The sequence below is a fragment of the Xiphophorus maculatus genome, chromosome 4 (genome assembly GCF_002775205.1).
Source record: "Xiphophorus maculatus strain JP 163 A chromosome 4, X_maculatus-5.0-male, whole genome shotgun sequence".
Lineage (NCBI taxonomy): Eukaryota > Metazoa > Chordata > Actinopteri > Cyprinodontiformes > Poeciliidae > Xiphophorus > Xiphophorus maculatus.
This window is the reverse complement of record NC_036446.1, coordinates 11,248,687-11,262,494: the sequence shown is the minus strand read 5'-3', so window position 1 is coordinate 11,262,494 and position 13,808 is coordinate 11,248,687. Positions and strand designations below refer to the sequence as shown.

The window sequence follows — 13,808 nt, the reverse complement described above, 5'->3', positions numbered from 1 at the left end:
CTATAGTTCCAATTTGTGTGATTTATTTAAGCATGAATATGCTTTGTTTCTTTTTACCTTCTTAACAGAGGATTCCTCACTTTTCCTGGATTCATATAACTCAAATCTGCATTAATCAGCGCTAAGAAGCAAAGTATGATGTTTCTGCAAATGCATTATGTAGACTTAAGAGAAAAAGAAACATCTGGTTCATGCCTGGAAACAGCACATTCTTCTAAATCAGTACTATCCTCTTTAAAGCCCCTCGCCTCTGGTGCTTTTTCTTTCCCACACTACTTTTGTGTGCATTAGCATTTCTTTACGCCTCATGAGTAGAGAACCTCCAGAGTGAACAGATGTATCAGTTTTACAAAAACAGGAAATCGTCTCTTGTTGCTTTGTACTCTCACAGACTATTTCATCACTTTCTCCTTTAGTTCTGCATTTTTGCAGAAATAAGCTCTAAACTAACTTGACTGACTTGATACAGAATGAACCAACAGACACACAAATATATCAAACTTATATGTACATATATAAGTATACATGGAGTGTATACAGTATATAAGCCACATCAGAGGGAGAAAAGGTTTGAGAGGTATGAATACTAATGCAAAGGGGCATCTAACATGGTGACATTTAATATGCGGGCAACAATTACCGGACGATAAACAGTGGCGACCACGGGGTGCAGAGTTCAGACTGAGCCACAGACCGCCCATTGATGTAACACAACTACTCCAGATGTTATCCTGATTTGGAACAAGAAGTCCAACCCGCAGCACTGAGCCCACATCTGCACACGGTCTGGCTTTTCTCCTGTTATGTTTTAGCTTTACTTAGCTAACTGTTGACTACTCTGTCCTTCAAAGTAGACAGCTTCCCATGTTTGATTTTCTAGTCTTAGTTTATGTTCGTTATTTTACCGTAAGAGAAATTTTTTTTCCGAATAGGAGGGATTATGTATCCTTGCGGTCAAAAGCCGAGTTTGCGCGGTGAAACGTTTTGTGTGTGTGTGTGTGTGTGTGTGTGTGTGTGTGTGTGTGTGCGTGCGTGCGTGCGTGCGTGCGTGCGTGCGTGCGTGCGTGCGTGCGTGCGTGTGTGTGTGTGTGTGTGTGTGTGTGTGTGTGCGTGTGTGTGTGTGTGTGTGAGCGATCGAGCTGTCATGTTTTAGGACGTGGTTAAAATCTCACAGCAGTGTAATCACACGAGCATGAGAACTTGGTGGGAGTTTCCTTTGTTACAGCCAGAGATGGGCAGAATACCCAGAAATGAACTACTCAAGTAAGATTAAGCAAAAGTAAAACGCAAGCGTCCGAGAAATGTAAGAGTTAAACAGAAGTTTTGAAACAAAAAAGAAAAAGGAACTAATCACGCCATTTAATTATATTTAAAACAGAGAGAAATGTAAATTCTGGTATTTATAATAATAATTATTGCAAATAAATGTCCAATTACTACTCTCAATAATATATTTTTTAAAATAAATACCTTTATTAGTGTTCGGCTAAAACGAGATTGTTCTGCAATCAGTGCAGTTACTCATGTTGGGTTGAATATCCAGAAATTAAACTCAAGAGAAGCAACACTTCACAAATTTTATACTTAAGCAAAAGCAAAAAGTAAGATCCATGGGAATGTATGTACTAGTTCAGTTGCTTGTCTTACAACTTGAATTTGGTGAAAATATTGACTTCTGTTACTGGACTCTACCACCGTCACCCTCCAACCACAGCAATATTTTTTTTATGACAAAATGTTATTTTATTATTTTACTGAAAATAATAAAAAGTAAATTTTTTTTGCAGCATGGATCTCTAATATAGATGAATATTTTCAAACAGACTTCAGACAGACTGCCACATTTTAATGTATTTTATTCTCCCTAGATGTCTGTTGAACTTTGCCCTGTGAGTGAACCAGATGGGAATAATGAAACCACTCAGGATTTCACACTGGGAGGGAATAAGCCTTTACACCGCTTCCTAAGGTGTCAACCCAAGGTCATTGGGGTAAGGAGAACACACACACACACACACACTTCAGATTACTTTTTGGTAGAAGATGACTGAAAGAGTCACTCTTCAGAGGTTGTGTGTGTGAATTTCTTTTAGACGGTTATGCTGGTCATTGGGGCATCCTCTGTGATTGTTGCCATTGCCACCCACTCAGACGTCGACATTCTCCACATGTGGATGGTCATTCCTCCAGAGATTTGCATGGGAATATTGGTTGGTAGCTTTCTAAAAACGACCTTGTTCTGAAGAAGCTGTAAGCATCGGGTTTTACAATTGACTAATTGTCTCTCATGCCTCTTATAGCTCACCATCTGTGGGATTTTATATATTGTGACACAGCACAGACCCACCAAGAAAACTGTAAGTTTTCCTAAATTACCAGTGGGCTTAGCTGAGCCTCCTTGTTAAGGAAGTTTGCACTAGATGTTTTTGTTACCTTGTTCATCATTTCTGTGCTCAGGTAACCATATCATTTGCTCTCAGCATTGTGTCGACGCTCGGGGGTTTTTGGACAATTCTCGTCATGCTCATTAACTTCCACATCTACTATGCATATAGTAGTGATGAGGAACACAGCAATGATACCGACATTGCCAATGAAATACCATGGACGTCTCATATAGAAGTAATTATTGTTTCCAAAATGTGTTTTTGCTTGCTTGTTATTCTAAAATTTTAACTCCAAATCTACACTAGATTCTAATTTATTATCTCTTATTTATCATTGTGTCTTTTAGTTTGAGGACAGTTACAGATGTTTATGTCCAAATGTTTAGCTTTGTGTTTCTTTAAAACAAAGCCCAAACAAAAGTTGCATGTATGATTAAGTAACTGTCTTGGATAAATGTCAGGCTCAGTCAAAATGTGTCTGTTGTCAATTTTTGTTATTATCATTATTTAAGAATGAATGTTTTTTGTGTTGACATGTATTTTTGAGCGTTTTGCTTTGTTTTTCTAGGTTATGGGACTGACCTTGGAGGCAGTCTTTTTGTTGTACAGCTTCGTTGGTACAATTATCTTTATCACCATGTCAGTGCTGGCAGGAGCTGCTCTCCGTTCAACAAAGACTCAGGTACAACAACTGAGACAGAGCTTTGACAGATCTGTGAACAAATTAAATTAAGTGCTCCATAATGCTGCCCTATTGCATTCTGTACTGCTGCTGCTTGTCTTTGTTTTGTCTCATTTAACTGTCTTGCCTTTCATCTCATGGCTGTTAGGGATTTTGCCGAGGTGTGAGCATGTGTTGATCACTGTAGTGCACAAAACAAGTCAAATTTTATATTTCACTTTATTTGAGCTATATTCCACTAAGTCTCTTCAAAGTATATATTTTTTAGAAATTTTAGAAATAGCTAAAACTACCTCCTAATCCTACACTAAGATGTACTGGCATCTGCAAAATCTGAATATTTTAGGTGTTTGTGCTATTGGCTTTCATTTGTATTTTGATTATTTGTTTTCAGGTTTATTCCTTGGAGTTAAATTTCTTTTTGTGTCATGTTTGTTCTTTTGCTAGACTCCTAAGGAGTTAGTCTATGTTTCTGAAAAAAGTGTATTTTTTAATCAGCTTAGGTAGAACTCTGATTATATTTGTTTTCCATTTAAACAATTTGGTGTTTCAGGTTTAATAAACAGTTTATAGAAAAGAATCTATTTAGCATTTTGATATTAATCATAATTTCTTTTAGTTCCCCTTTTTACATAAGCATTAATACAATTTGGGTTGATTAATATAGTAGGTTTTTGATTGCAATAACTTCCAGTTCACAGTGGTTTTGTTATGATCCCTAAATAAACTTTAATCATTGTAAACTGATAAAATATGTTTTGCCTCTATAAATGTGTGGTATAATTGGTTTAAAGGCTGAAAAAAAAATCATCCTTCAGACAGATTTTATTTGGCGATTAAGCATTACAATCAGATTATGACACTGATATAATGATATAATACTTGATCACTGATTACATTTACTTAATGTATGACCTGAGAAGGGTCTGTCTTACTAAAAACATAGGTAGACCATTAATTTCCATTAAATCAAGCATTCTTTCTCTTCTGTTTAGGCCATTGTAGTGATGACGACGACGGCAGCTGAAGCGCCAGTTGAATGAAAAGTGAAGAAGGTCCAAACTTTTGCAAATCAGGCAGCAAAGAATCTCTCATCTATTAATAGATGTTCAAATATTGCGCTCTCTCTGTGACAGTAGTTGTAGTTGGAAACAACACAATACAAATAATCCAACTAATGTGTGGTATGACCAGTCCTGGGTCTTACTGCCAGAAACTGTAAGCCACTGTCATCAAAATAAAAACACTGAGCTTTGCCACTCAGCAGTGGTAGCAAACTGCTGCACCGAGCTGCAGACTGGAGTTGACTTTTCACTTCATCTTATTTTTGTGTCATCTGAACCAGCTAAACCAATGGTTGCAACAGTCAATCTGTGTGGACAATGTCAGCACTGTGAACAAGACACAGAAAAATGCATAGTACTTATTATTTCCAAGTGGTAACAACTTAATCTGTAATTCATAGATCATTTACAAATAATACATCGGCTACGGTGACTATTTATTAGTATTGTTTCGCTCTCCTGTTTAGTAACCTGATTTGTTTCAAGATTTTATGCTGTATCTATGAAAATGTTCAGGAACCTGAGATGCTATGTGAAATGAAAAGGAGTTTTGTGCTTAAGCACCCCTGTCTCTTTGAAACCCTCAAATTATGAGGCCATACTTTTCAAAGTCACATAGGAAGTTCAGGGAACCCCATCAGTTTGCAGCGTAACCCTTACAATGTTTCAGTGTGTAAATGTATATTATTGCACCAGAGTGTACCTCCAATTAATTGCAAAATATACAAAAATGCAAACAAGCAGTTATCATTGCAACCATATGTTTCCAATGATGCAACATACTTAGAAAAAAAACGGATATAAGTGGCTACTAACCTCAGATGTTACAATGCACTACAGGTTTCACAACAGATGACACAGGGAAGAAAGATACCATCCTACCACGAAACTAATTTGGTAACATTTCTTGGGAAATTAGGTCTTAATAAACAGTTACTGCTGCATGCAAATATTTTCTTCAGAAATACTTGTTCCCAATGTCAATGGAACCTCAACCAGATGTTTAGTATCAAGTTGCCGTATCTGGATTTGGCAATGGGCATGAATTATGTTCAGATCTGTAACTCCAAAGTCAACAACTTTAAGCATACTTAGTCATAGTAGTCATGACAATGCACCCGGTGTTGACATATTTTTGCGACCTGATGTTCTAGATGCTAAGTAAACACATTCCCATGTCAGAAAGTGTCATCATTTTATTGACAGTTCAGGACTTGAGTCATGTTGTCTGTAAAAAATCCTATAACTAGACAAGGTCAGATACTCAGTGAATGGCATAGAATACAAGTACAGTGGGAAGTATGAGTCCTATAACAATCAAAAGAAATAAAGTTGCAGAAAGAAAACCAGGCAGGTAGACTATTATTCTTAAAGCTGCTAATAATTCCAATCAATGCTTTTCAAAGTCATTTCATTGTGAAGTTAATTATGTGCTTCTTTAATTTAGAATGTTATGAAATGAAATTTTGTGTTGTCCTTAACAGTAGGATAGGACAACAACCCTCATCCTCTTCCCCCCCAAAAAACAAATAAATCTAAAAAGTTGGGTTTTTTTAAGTCGTAAGTGGAATGCCTCAAAGTAGGATAAAAGGTCAGTGGGGCATTGTTCATATTGTGGTCATTTGTAGAAACATTATCATTTTACATGTATGTGAGTTTTTTTTATTTAAACTTAAATCATAAAAAAAATTGTAATTCCACAAGTTAACTTTGAAGAAACCTATTATAATAAACTTGGCATACACAAGACAGAACATTCTGGAAATTCTGGATTGTACTCAAGACTCTTTTGTTTCTTTAGGTGACGTTTCACAGCAAACCAGCAGCACAAATGCAGAGATATGCATCACACTGGACTAACAGAAACAGAATGCATAAAAAGACTTTATCACATATTTCTCAGTAAAATGGACTAATAGATCACAGTAGAGCTCCTAGGAATAGATTTGTAATTTCAAGAATTAGCTACCACCTTATCTCTCCTTTGGAGCTCTTCTAGGCACTTCCCACTGGGAGGAGACTCCAGGACAGACAAAGGGCTCACTTGGTCTTTCCTGTGAAATTCCGAGGTATCCTGGGAATACCTTTAAATTTCCAGTATGTGCCGAAGAAAAAAAGGATAAATCTTAGAGGTTTTAAACTCCCTCTACTTTCTTTAAATTTTTCTTTCAAGAAATCAGAAAATGGCCATGATCAATTCTCCTTTGAGGTTTCCAGGGGGTCTATAAAGCTATTCCTTGAGACAATTTTATTTATGCATGTCAGTAACTGATCATGACTACATAGGTTTCTGTATGTGCTTCAGAAATAAGGCAGGTAGGGAACCAGAAGATAAACAGAAGGGTACTGGCAGAAGGTGCAGGAATAAACTTGTTTTTAAGCAACACTCCTTTCTCCACTCCCCAAAAACAACACGATCTGAAGTTTTCCTTTTATGTTTTTTTTTTAAGGGAGAAATATCCCAAGACATGAAACAGACTGCAAGATGCATCATGAGTCAGTTCATATTCTACACTGACTTGGATTTTGAGCTAATAAGCATCACCTTGTTTGTGCTAAATTAACATTGTATGTTTGTTAACATAGTCTTTTATATGGATTCAGCTGCATACATACAAACATCTGTGTGAAAATCTAAAATAAAATGCTAAAACTGTTACTTGACTAAGCCGCCATGTCATTTCTTAGATTTTGAAGCAATTGCTGTGCAAAAAAAACAAAACAAAACAAAAAACTTTCTGGTAATAGCCACAAAATTTTGCGAAGTGGAAGCAACTTTTATGTTCTTCATGAATGGGGAAGCTAGGAACACTTTGTAGGCATATTTTGTTATCTCATGAGAACATTAAAGTCTTAAACACACTGCAGAAACAAACATTGCTGCTGAATTGGTAGCTTTAGTTTAGGATCAGGAAAATAAAAATTTGAAGCTGCCAATTTCCCAGCATCTGTTCTACATGTAATGGCTTACAACATCTCTCTGCAGTTCCATGTCAGGTAACAAATGCATTCTTATGGATGTCAGAGGACTTCAAAGGAAAATAGCTGCCAAAAATAATTGTAATAGTAGAAATATAAATTAAAAATGCAACAGGACAGATTTATTCTTCATCAGCTGCTGGGGAAGATCACAATAAAAAGTGGCTAAAAATGCCTTTGCTGCTACATTTTTACACTGGATTCCAAAGAATGCCACAAACTGAGAAAAGTCAAAACCTTCACAATCTGACAGGAGTCCATCATCCACAAATAAGTTATCAATTTTCCTTCTTACCATTCTAATTTACTGTAAAAATGTTAATCAATTCTAGTTTTGCGACCTTTAATCCTTTATAACAGAGGACTTTTGTAAGCCATTTCCAAGGGCAGATCGCTGATGAACACGCATGTGCTCTGTGACACGATATTGGCGTGAGAAGGTCATTGGGCAGCAGGGGCAGGGGAAGGGCCGTACGCCAAGGTGGCTCCGCACATGTCTGTTCAGAGAACCTCTCTGGCTGAAGGAGCGATCACACAAAGAGCACTGGAAAGGCTGGTGATTGGGAGATGACAGATGAGCTGACCTATCTGTTGGCATGCTGGCTGGAAAGGTGGAAGGTATGCAGACAGATACAGTTGATGGCTTTGAGGCTCGATCACAGTCTGGTTCACAAAGAGGTGAGCAAACTATAGTGGAGCCGCTCTTAGTTTCATGCTCTTCAGGTGTGGAAACCTCCATCACACCAATGTTTTGTGTGATGCAATCTCCTGTTTGGGATGGTTTTATATCAAATGGGTTTCCTTCTTTGATGTCTCTCTGTCCAACAGCCTCATCTAACCTCTCAGCTCTGGCTACAGAGGAGTCCTGATTTGCTTGTGTATCATCGTGACTCAGGATTGCAGCTGTATCCATTACAACAAACTGTTGACAGGACACAGGTAGCTCATCATGTTTGGTGTTTATATCCGGCTGGTCTTCTAACTCTATAAAAAAGTGTTGACTCAGTGATCTTTTACCTGAAAAAGGAGTATTAACCTCTTCACCTAACTCATCTGAGTCAGGAGACAAGCCAGGCTTCAAGGGTTTGTGATTTGAATCTTGAAGTGATGCATCGTCACATGGTTCACCCTGATGAGGAAGATGCCAATGATTTGGCTGACCAGAGCATCTTGTAGTGCCAGACAAGTTGTGGTCCAGGGGTGCTGATAAAAAGCAACATGGCTCCGTGTTTTCAGGGGATGGGTTTTCTCTACTTTCCAGCACTTTGTCACATTTAGAAGCAGAGAAACTGTCAGTGACATTAGTCAATCCAGATAGTGATGTTATAAATCTGAATTTGGTTTGTGTGCTACTAATTTTGTTAGACATATCCTTTCCGCTTTTGTCATCTTTGTGGATGTTTGTGTACCAGTCTGTTATAGGTCCAGATGTCTTACAGTGATTTTTCTTTATATCTGTTACATCAAGACACACACTGGAGTAATGGTGTCCCCTTTTCACTTCCACCTCAAGACATTCTTCGCACTGAGAAGCACTTCCTGTATCTTCAACCTCCATGAGAAGTGAAACTGCAGCTCCCTGGTGTTTCGATTGATCTTGTGTTGAAGTTGTCAACAATGTTCTCTGACATTGAAAACAATCAAAGTGTTGATTTTTGGAGGGAACAGGATCATAATCCCGTTCAATTTGGTGCTTTAAATCTCTTCTTGAGACATTATTCTGGACCAGATACTCTCCATAGTATTCTGTGTGACTTTGCAGAGAATCCAGATGGGCAGTCTGATTGTTATTGTTCATATTATTTGATGCATTCTTGCAGGTGTCACTGAATTTAAATAGATGCAAATTGTTGCTGTTGTAATCCTTGTCCACCTTGTGGTCAGTAGCACAGCTAGTGTGCCTTATAGTGCTTCTGGGGTCCTGACTTTGTACTCCATTTTGATCTTTGCACTCAGTGGTAATTGCTTCAACAGTGTTGTCATTGCCTATGCCTAATGAGAGTGAGAAGTGGGCGATTTTGGAGGGAGGCTGGACAAAAGACTCAGATGCTTGATTGTGAGGCCACACAGAGACTTCTGACTGCTGCAGGACAGCCGCTCTGCTACTGTGACAAATGACAGGCACCGCCTCAGAGCATGGGGGTGGCGATGATGACGGAGATGAAGAGCAACTCTTTCTTTCCTTAGATTTTCCGAGTAGGTCTTCCTCTGGGGTTCTCTGTCTCATGTCTGGTTTTACAAAGTTTGGTGAATGATGCACATCTACTCCAGGTAAGTTATGCATCTGAGCTTTGTCATCTTTGGACCTCAACGTTTCCCGTTGGGTCAGCGATGTTACCTGTCTGCGGTCACCTGCAATGTCTTTGTCAATACTTCCAAGAATACTGAAAGTATTTAAATCATTTAAAGAAGCTAAATCAGTTCTTGTGTGACCATTTACATATTGATTTTTTATTTTTCTTTCATCATTTTCAGGACTGGCATCGGTGCTTCCTGGAGTGATCCAGGGTTCTTGAAACATCTCATTAGGTAATGGCTGTCTGGTTGTTTCATGGCTTTGAAAATTATATGTTGTGGTTGATGATGGAAGGTGTTTGAAGGTCTCAAAATCAATTTTATAAGAATCTTCTGTCTCTTTAAATGAGTACATTTCAACTATAACAGGAGGATTTTTACCATCCTTAGCATTCCCTTGGATCTGCAGCCAGTTAGCTCTCAGAGCATCCTGCAGTTCTTTCATCTGCATTTGGCAGGCAGCAGAGAGCAGTCTGTAATATTCCTGTTTGCTGAGAGGGTGTGGAAGAACCCCAGTGTAAATGTAGTCCAAAAGGGAAGGTAGCACAGAGTCCGAGAGACTTGGATCATGTAGTTCCACCAGGGCACCAGAAGAGGACAGAATGGATGCCAACACTGGGCTGGAGGCTGCCAGGATACACCTTGCAGAGCAAAGAGTCAAAGTTAGCTTAGTGCTGTAAAGATGTATTTGCCCCCATCTAGCTTTGCATTTTTATCACAAAGTGTTTGAATATATTTAAAATAATTTTCAGATCATCAAACAACTCTTAATATGAGACCCTGATTAAATACAAAAAGCCATTTTTCAACCATGATTACATTCACTAAGGGCACAGAAGAAATAGAAGTGCCAATTGTTAAATCATGAATCAGTTGTGATAAGTCATGTTTTAGGAAAGCTGAATTTAATTTACAAGCCAAGAAGATGCCTAATTATAGCCAGGCAAGTAGAAGTAACAGTCTATGTGTTCAGTAACAAGATGCTGCATATATTGTGCAAATCTGTTGTGGAGAATATCTCTGCCATCATCTGTTTGGGTAGCAACAACAGAGCAATGGATTTATAAAGGCCGATAAAGAAGGCTGGTGCACAATAATCATTATTATGATCATAATATATATAATCATAATCATTATTATGATTATTGTGCACAAGAGTCTTCATTAAATTAAGAAAATTATGGACAACCCTGAGCATCCTTTTCATGAGACTGCTATAAAACCAGAGTGTCTTCAGTCAGAGACTGTAATACAGACCGTTACAGGATCCTTTCTTCCGAAAGCTATCATCATCTAAAGCAAAAATGAAAAACGCAGAAATCACAACAAAATGTGATTTCTGGGATTAAAAAAGTATTTTTCAATATGAATTCTGAAAATAAATGAAGCAATCAATTAAATAGAATCTCTGCAAGAACACAAAGTAGACAAAAACATCTCAAAACCAACATATTATCCTCTACTCCATCTAAAGAAATTTTAAAAAGAAAAAGAAACACATTCCTTGAGACCTAGATGTCTGTAAAGGTTCTTTAAGGTGTTGGATCTTATCACAATGACAGCTATTATCCACAAATGAAGCAAGTATGTAACTATGGAAAACCTTGCTACCGGTGGCCTACCAATTTATATGGAATCTCACAAATAAAGCCAGATTATAATCTGAAGCTCACTGACAGTTCAACTTGATGGTGGTAATCCGGTTGTCTGGAGTTGATATGCTACTTCTGGACTACCAAAACCCCTCATGGTGCCTTAATTGATGGAACCATAAATTCTGCAAGGATTTTCTACTAGAAAAGTCAGTTTGTGGTATTGAGTTCAAAACTACTCGGGTTTTGCAGCACAACAATCATATAAAGCATAACACCAACCCCACTTCTCAATGGCTTGAGGGAAAAGACAAACAATAAAGGGTTTTGAAATGTTCTAGTCAAAGTCAAAGGCCAGAATGATTCAGTCGCAGCGGCGTAATGAATGAGCTGAAACTGACTGTTCATTATCAAAAATCTTTAAATTTGGCTGAAAAACAAACAAAAAAGACGAGTGGGACAAAATTCCTCCACAGTGAAGTAAAAGACCCAATTCTCACTGTTACAAATTCTTCATGTTTATAAAAAGTAATGCCATAAATTGTTATTGCTGCAAATGGTGGCATAAGCAATTATTATGCTTAGAGAGGTGTGACTTTGTCAAACAGGACCTGGGTGACAGGATAGTATTCTCTCTCTCTCACTCTATCCTTTGAAAACTGCTTTGTTTTCTTCCTCTGGTCTTGCAATTGGTGTGATGATCTGAAACATTTAAGTGCAACCAAAAAAAAATCTAAAACAAAAAACATCTGTAAGGGGCGTTTACTCTTTCATAATCTTTTGACAGATATCTCTGAATATTTTTGGCCTTTTGAAAATATTGCTGTATTTGTGTATAGTAATACGATGCTCACCTGTGTGCATGGTAAAGCTGATCTGAGTTCTGCCCCTGCCTGAGCACACAGTCACAGAATATGCCTTGATCTCTCTGATGGTTCAGATATGCCAGCAGTGATGCTGCATGGGTGACGTCCTGTGGAGACGATGTCGCCTGAAGAAAAGGCTTGAAGAAAAACAGATTTCAGTACCATCACTATATTGATGAGAGAAAATCATTATCATTGCAGCTGTGTAGAATTAACAAATCAACATCTATATTATTATGTGTAAATTGTTCTTCATATAATAATGAAAAAAATACAATGAAAACTGTAAGTATCATTACTTATCAATAGATGTTATATTGCAAGATTATGTCTTCTATGCACCTGAACATGAATGTGATGGGTGATCTGAAAACCTAAAGCTCCAGAAGTTAAAAATAAAGGGAAAGACTAAAGTTTCGGTGAGCAATAATATCGGTCAAGAGTTGGTGCATAATGTTATCTGAAAAATGCCAGTGGCTCAGTAAAAGTGAAATATGTCACCAAATGATTCTTATTTGCAAGTCACAGAAATCAATGGATGAGCTATGAAAATAGTCAGCCAGCATATTTAGATCTTTTAAAAGTAAAAAAGTAACATGAAACCATGTAGAAAGGGGAAACTTGCATGATAAATCTGTTTTTAACAATACATTAATTAGTGCTCTATTTTTCTCCAATAATTTGGGTGGATAAAAGCGATATCTCTCACACGCTTCAATGTTCACACAATTTGTTAGTCATTCTTGATAATGAAGTAAGACTCTCAGCCAATAAGCACAAATAAGCAGGTGTAGTTAGAGAGTAAAATAACCACATTAAATAAAAGTGTTAAACTCCAGCATTATGCAAACCAAAGCTTTCATAACTTTTACATGCAAGATATTAGTGAAGACCTAGTAGCAGTACAGACTGGTTAAAAGTGAATTTCAAAATTAAAAATCCTTACCTTCATGATATACCGGAAGACGGACAACAATCACTGTCTGCCTTGCTTTCGGTTAAAGTGAGAAAAGAGTCTTCATTGCGGCTATATAGTCCCACCCTACTTTATCTGCACTGGGTCTCATGTGGAAAACAATCACACGCTTTTCATATTGGGGTGAGCCATGACGTGGATGCTCAGGTGCTTATAAGGAGTGCTGGCCTGTGATGTCAAGCTCTCCATGTCCTGTTATAGAGAGGGGCTGACACCATCCTGCAGGGAAGCAGCCACAGAACTGGAGCAAGTAGAACCAGTTTTCCTGCTTGCACCACAAAAGCACTGCAGGACGTCCTTTTTATTTAAACTATATAGATATATGGTGGCTCTTTAGGGTCATTTTGTCTATATTTGAATCATAGTGCCCCAAAAAGAGCTCAAACCCAGAAATATTAAACCTGTTTGTGTTGGATTGAGGTCAAAGGTGAGTCATAGAATATCCTGTGATTATTTTTTAGTATTTGTTGCAAAGATCAAATCTACTTATTTCACATTCTTTCCTAAGATCTTATTCTGTATTTTGCAAGTTCGGCCACCTTAGATAGCACTGGCGATTCTTAGGACGATTTCTATCTAGTTCACTTCTGCACACAGAAGCTTCTCCAGTGTCACGAGCCGGTTTCCCTTCAGCTGACGTTTTTGTTGACAACCCCATACAAAGCCATTTCTCCACCCTTTGACCACGTGCTGGTCGCGGCTTTTAATCCCTCCCCCACTCTAATGTTACAGCCACACCTCCTGCTATCCACAGGCCTGCAGTGCATTTTCCCTGACAACTGTGCAATGGAAATACTACTGCAGTACACTGAGCTGCATTGCATTGTGACACATCTAAATAGTGTGTCTTGTGGCTCACGTAGATGAGATAATACAACATATTTATCAGCACATGAAATATGCATCAAGTGATGATGTTGCCTGTTTAATGTGCAATAAGTCGATTAAACAAATGAAGCAAAATCAG

General features: G+C 37.9%; 2 protein-coding genes across 2 annotated transcripts; one reads left to right on the top strand and one right to left on the bottom strand.

The window, feature by feature from the left end:
- Positions 1-714: 714 nt before the first annotated feature.
- On the top strand, positions 715-6,801 carry LOC111608328. The gene is made up of 7 exons (XM_023331706.1): positions 715-784; positions 1,869-1,991; positions 2,094-2,210; positions 2,301-2,357; positions 2,458-2,622; positions 2,956-3,069; positions 4,065-6,801. Exons 2-7 carry the CDS (start codon positions 1,869-1,871, stop codon positions 4,110-4,112), a joined length of 624 nt encoding a protein of 207 aa, XP_023187474.1. The 5' UTR covers positions 715-784; the 3' UTR covers positions 4,113-6,801.
- Positions 6,802-6,937: 136 nt separating this feature from the next.
- Positions 6,938-12,953, bottom strand: LOC111608327. Its single transcript, XM_023331705.1, has 3 exons — positions 12,812-12,953; positions 11,854-12,002; positions 6,938-10,048 (listed from the first exon to the last, which is right to left on the bottom strand). The coding sequence occupies exons 1-3, from the start codon at positions 12,815-12,817 to the stop codon at positions 7,456-7,458; spliced, it is 2,748 nt and encodes a 915-aa protein (XP_023187473.1). The 5' UTR covers positions 12,818-12,953; the 3' UTR covers positions 6,938-7,455.
- Between the last annotated feature and the right edge of the window lie 855 nt (positions 12,954-13,808).

Excerpts from the sequence above, each read along its gene's own strand:
- LOC111608328 (XM_023331706.1), top strand. The coding sequence starts at position 1,869 with ATGTCTGTTGAACTTTGCCCTGTGAGTGAACCAGATGGGAATAATGAA. Across the intron at positions 2,211-2,300 it reads AGATTTGCATGGGAATATTG|CTCACCATCTGTGGGATTTT; the intron begins GTTGGTAGCTTT and ends TGCCTCTTATAG. Across the intron at positions 2,358-2,457 it reads ACAGACCCACCAAGAAAACT|GTAACCATATCATTTGCTCT; the intron begins GTAAGTTTTCCT and ends TTCTGTGCTCAG.
- LOC111608327 (XM_023331705.1), bottom strand. Across the intron at positions 10,049-11,853 it reads CAGCTTTACCATGCACACAG|GTGTATCCTGGCAGCCTCCA; the intron begins GTGAGCATCGTA and ends TTGCTCTGCAAG.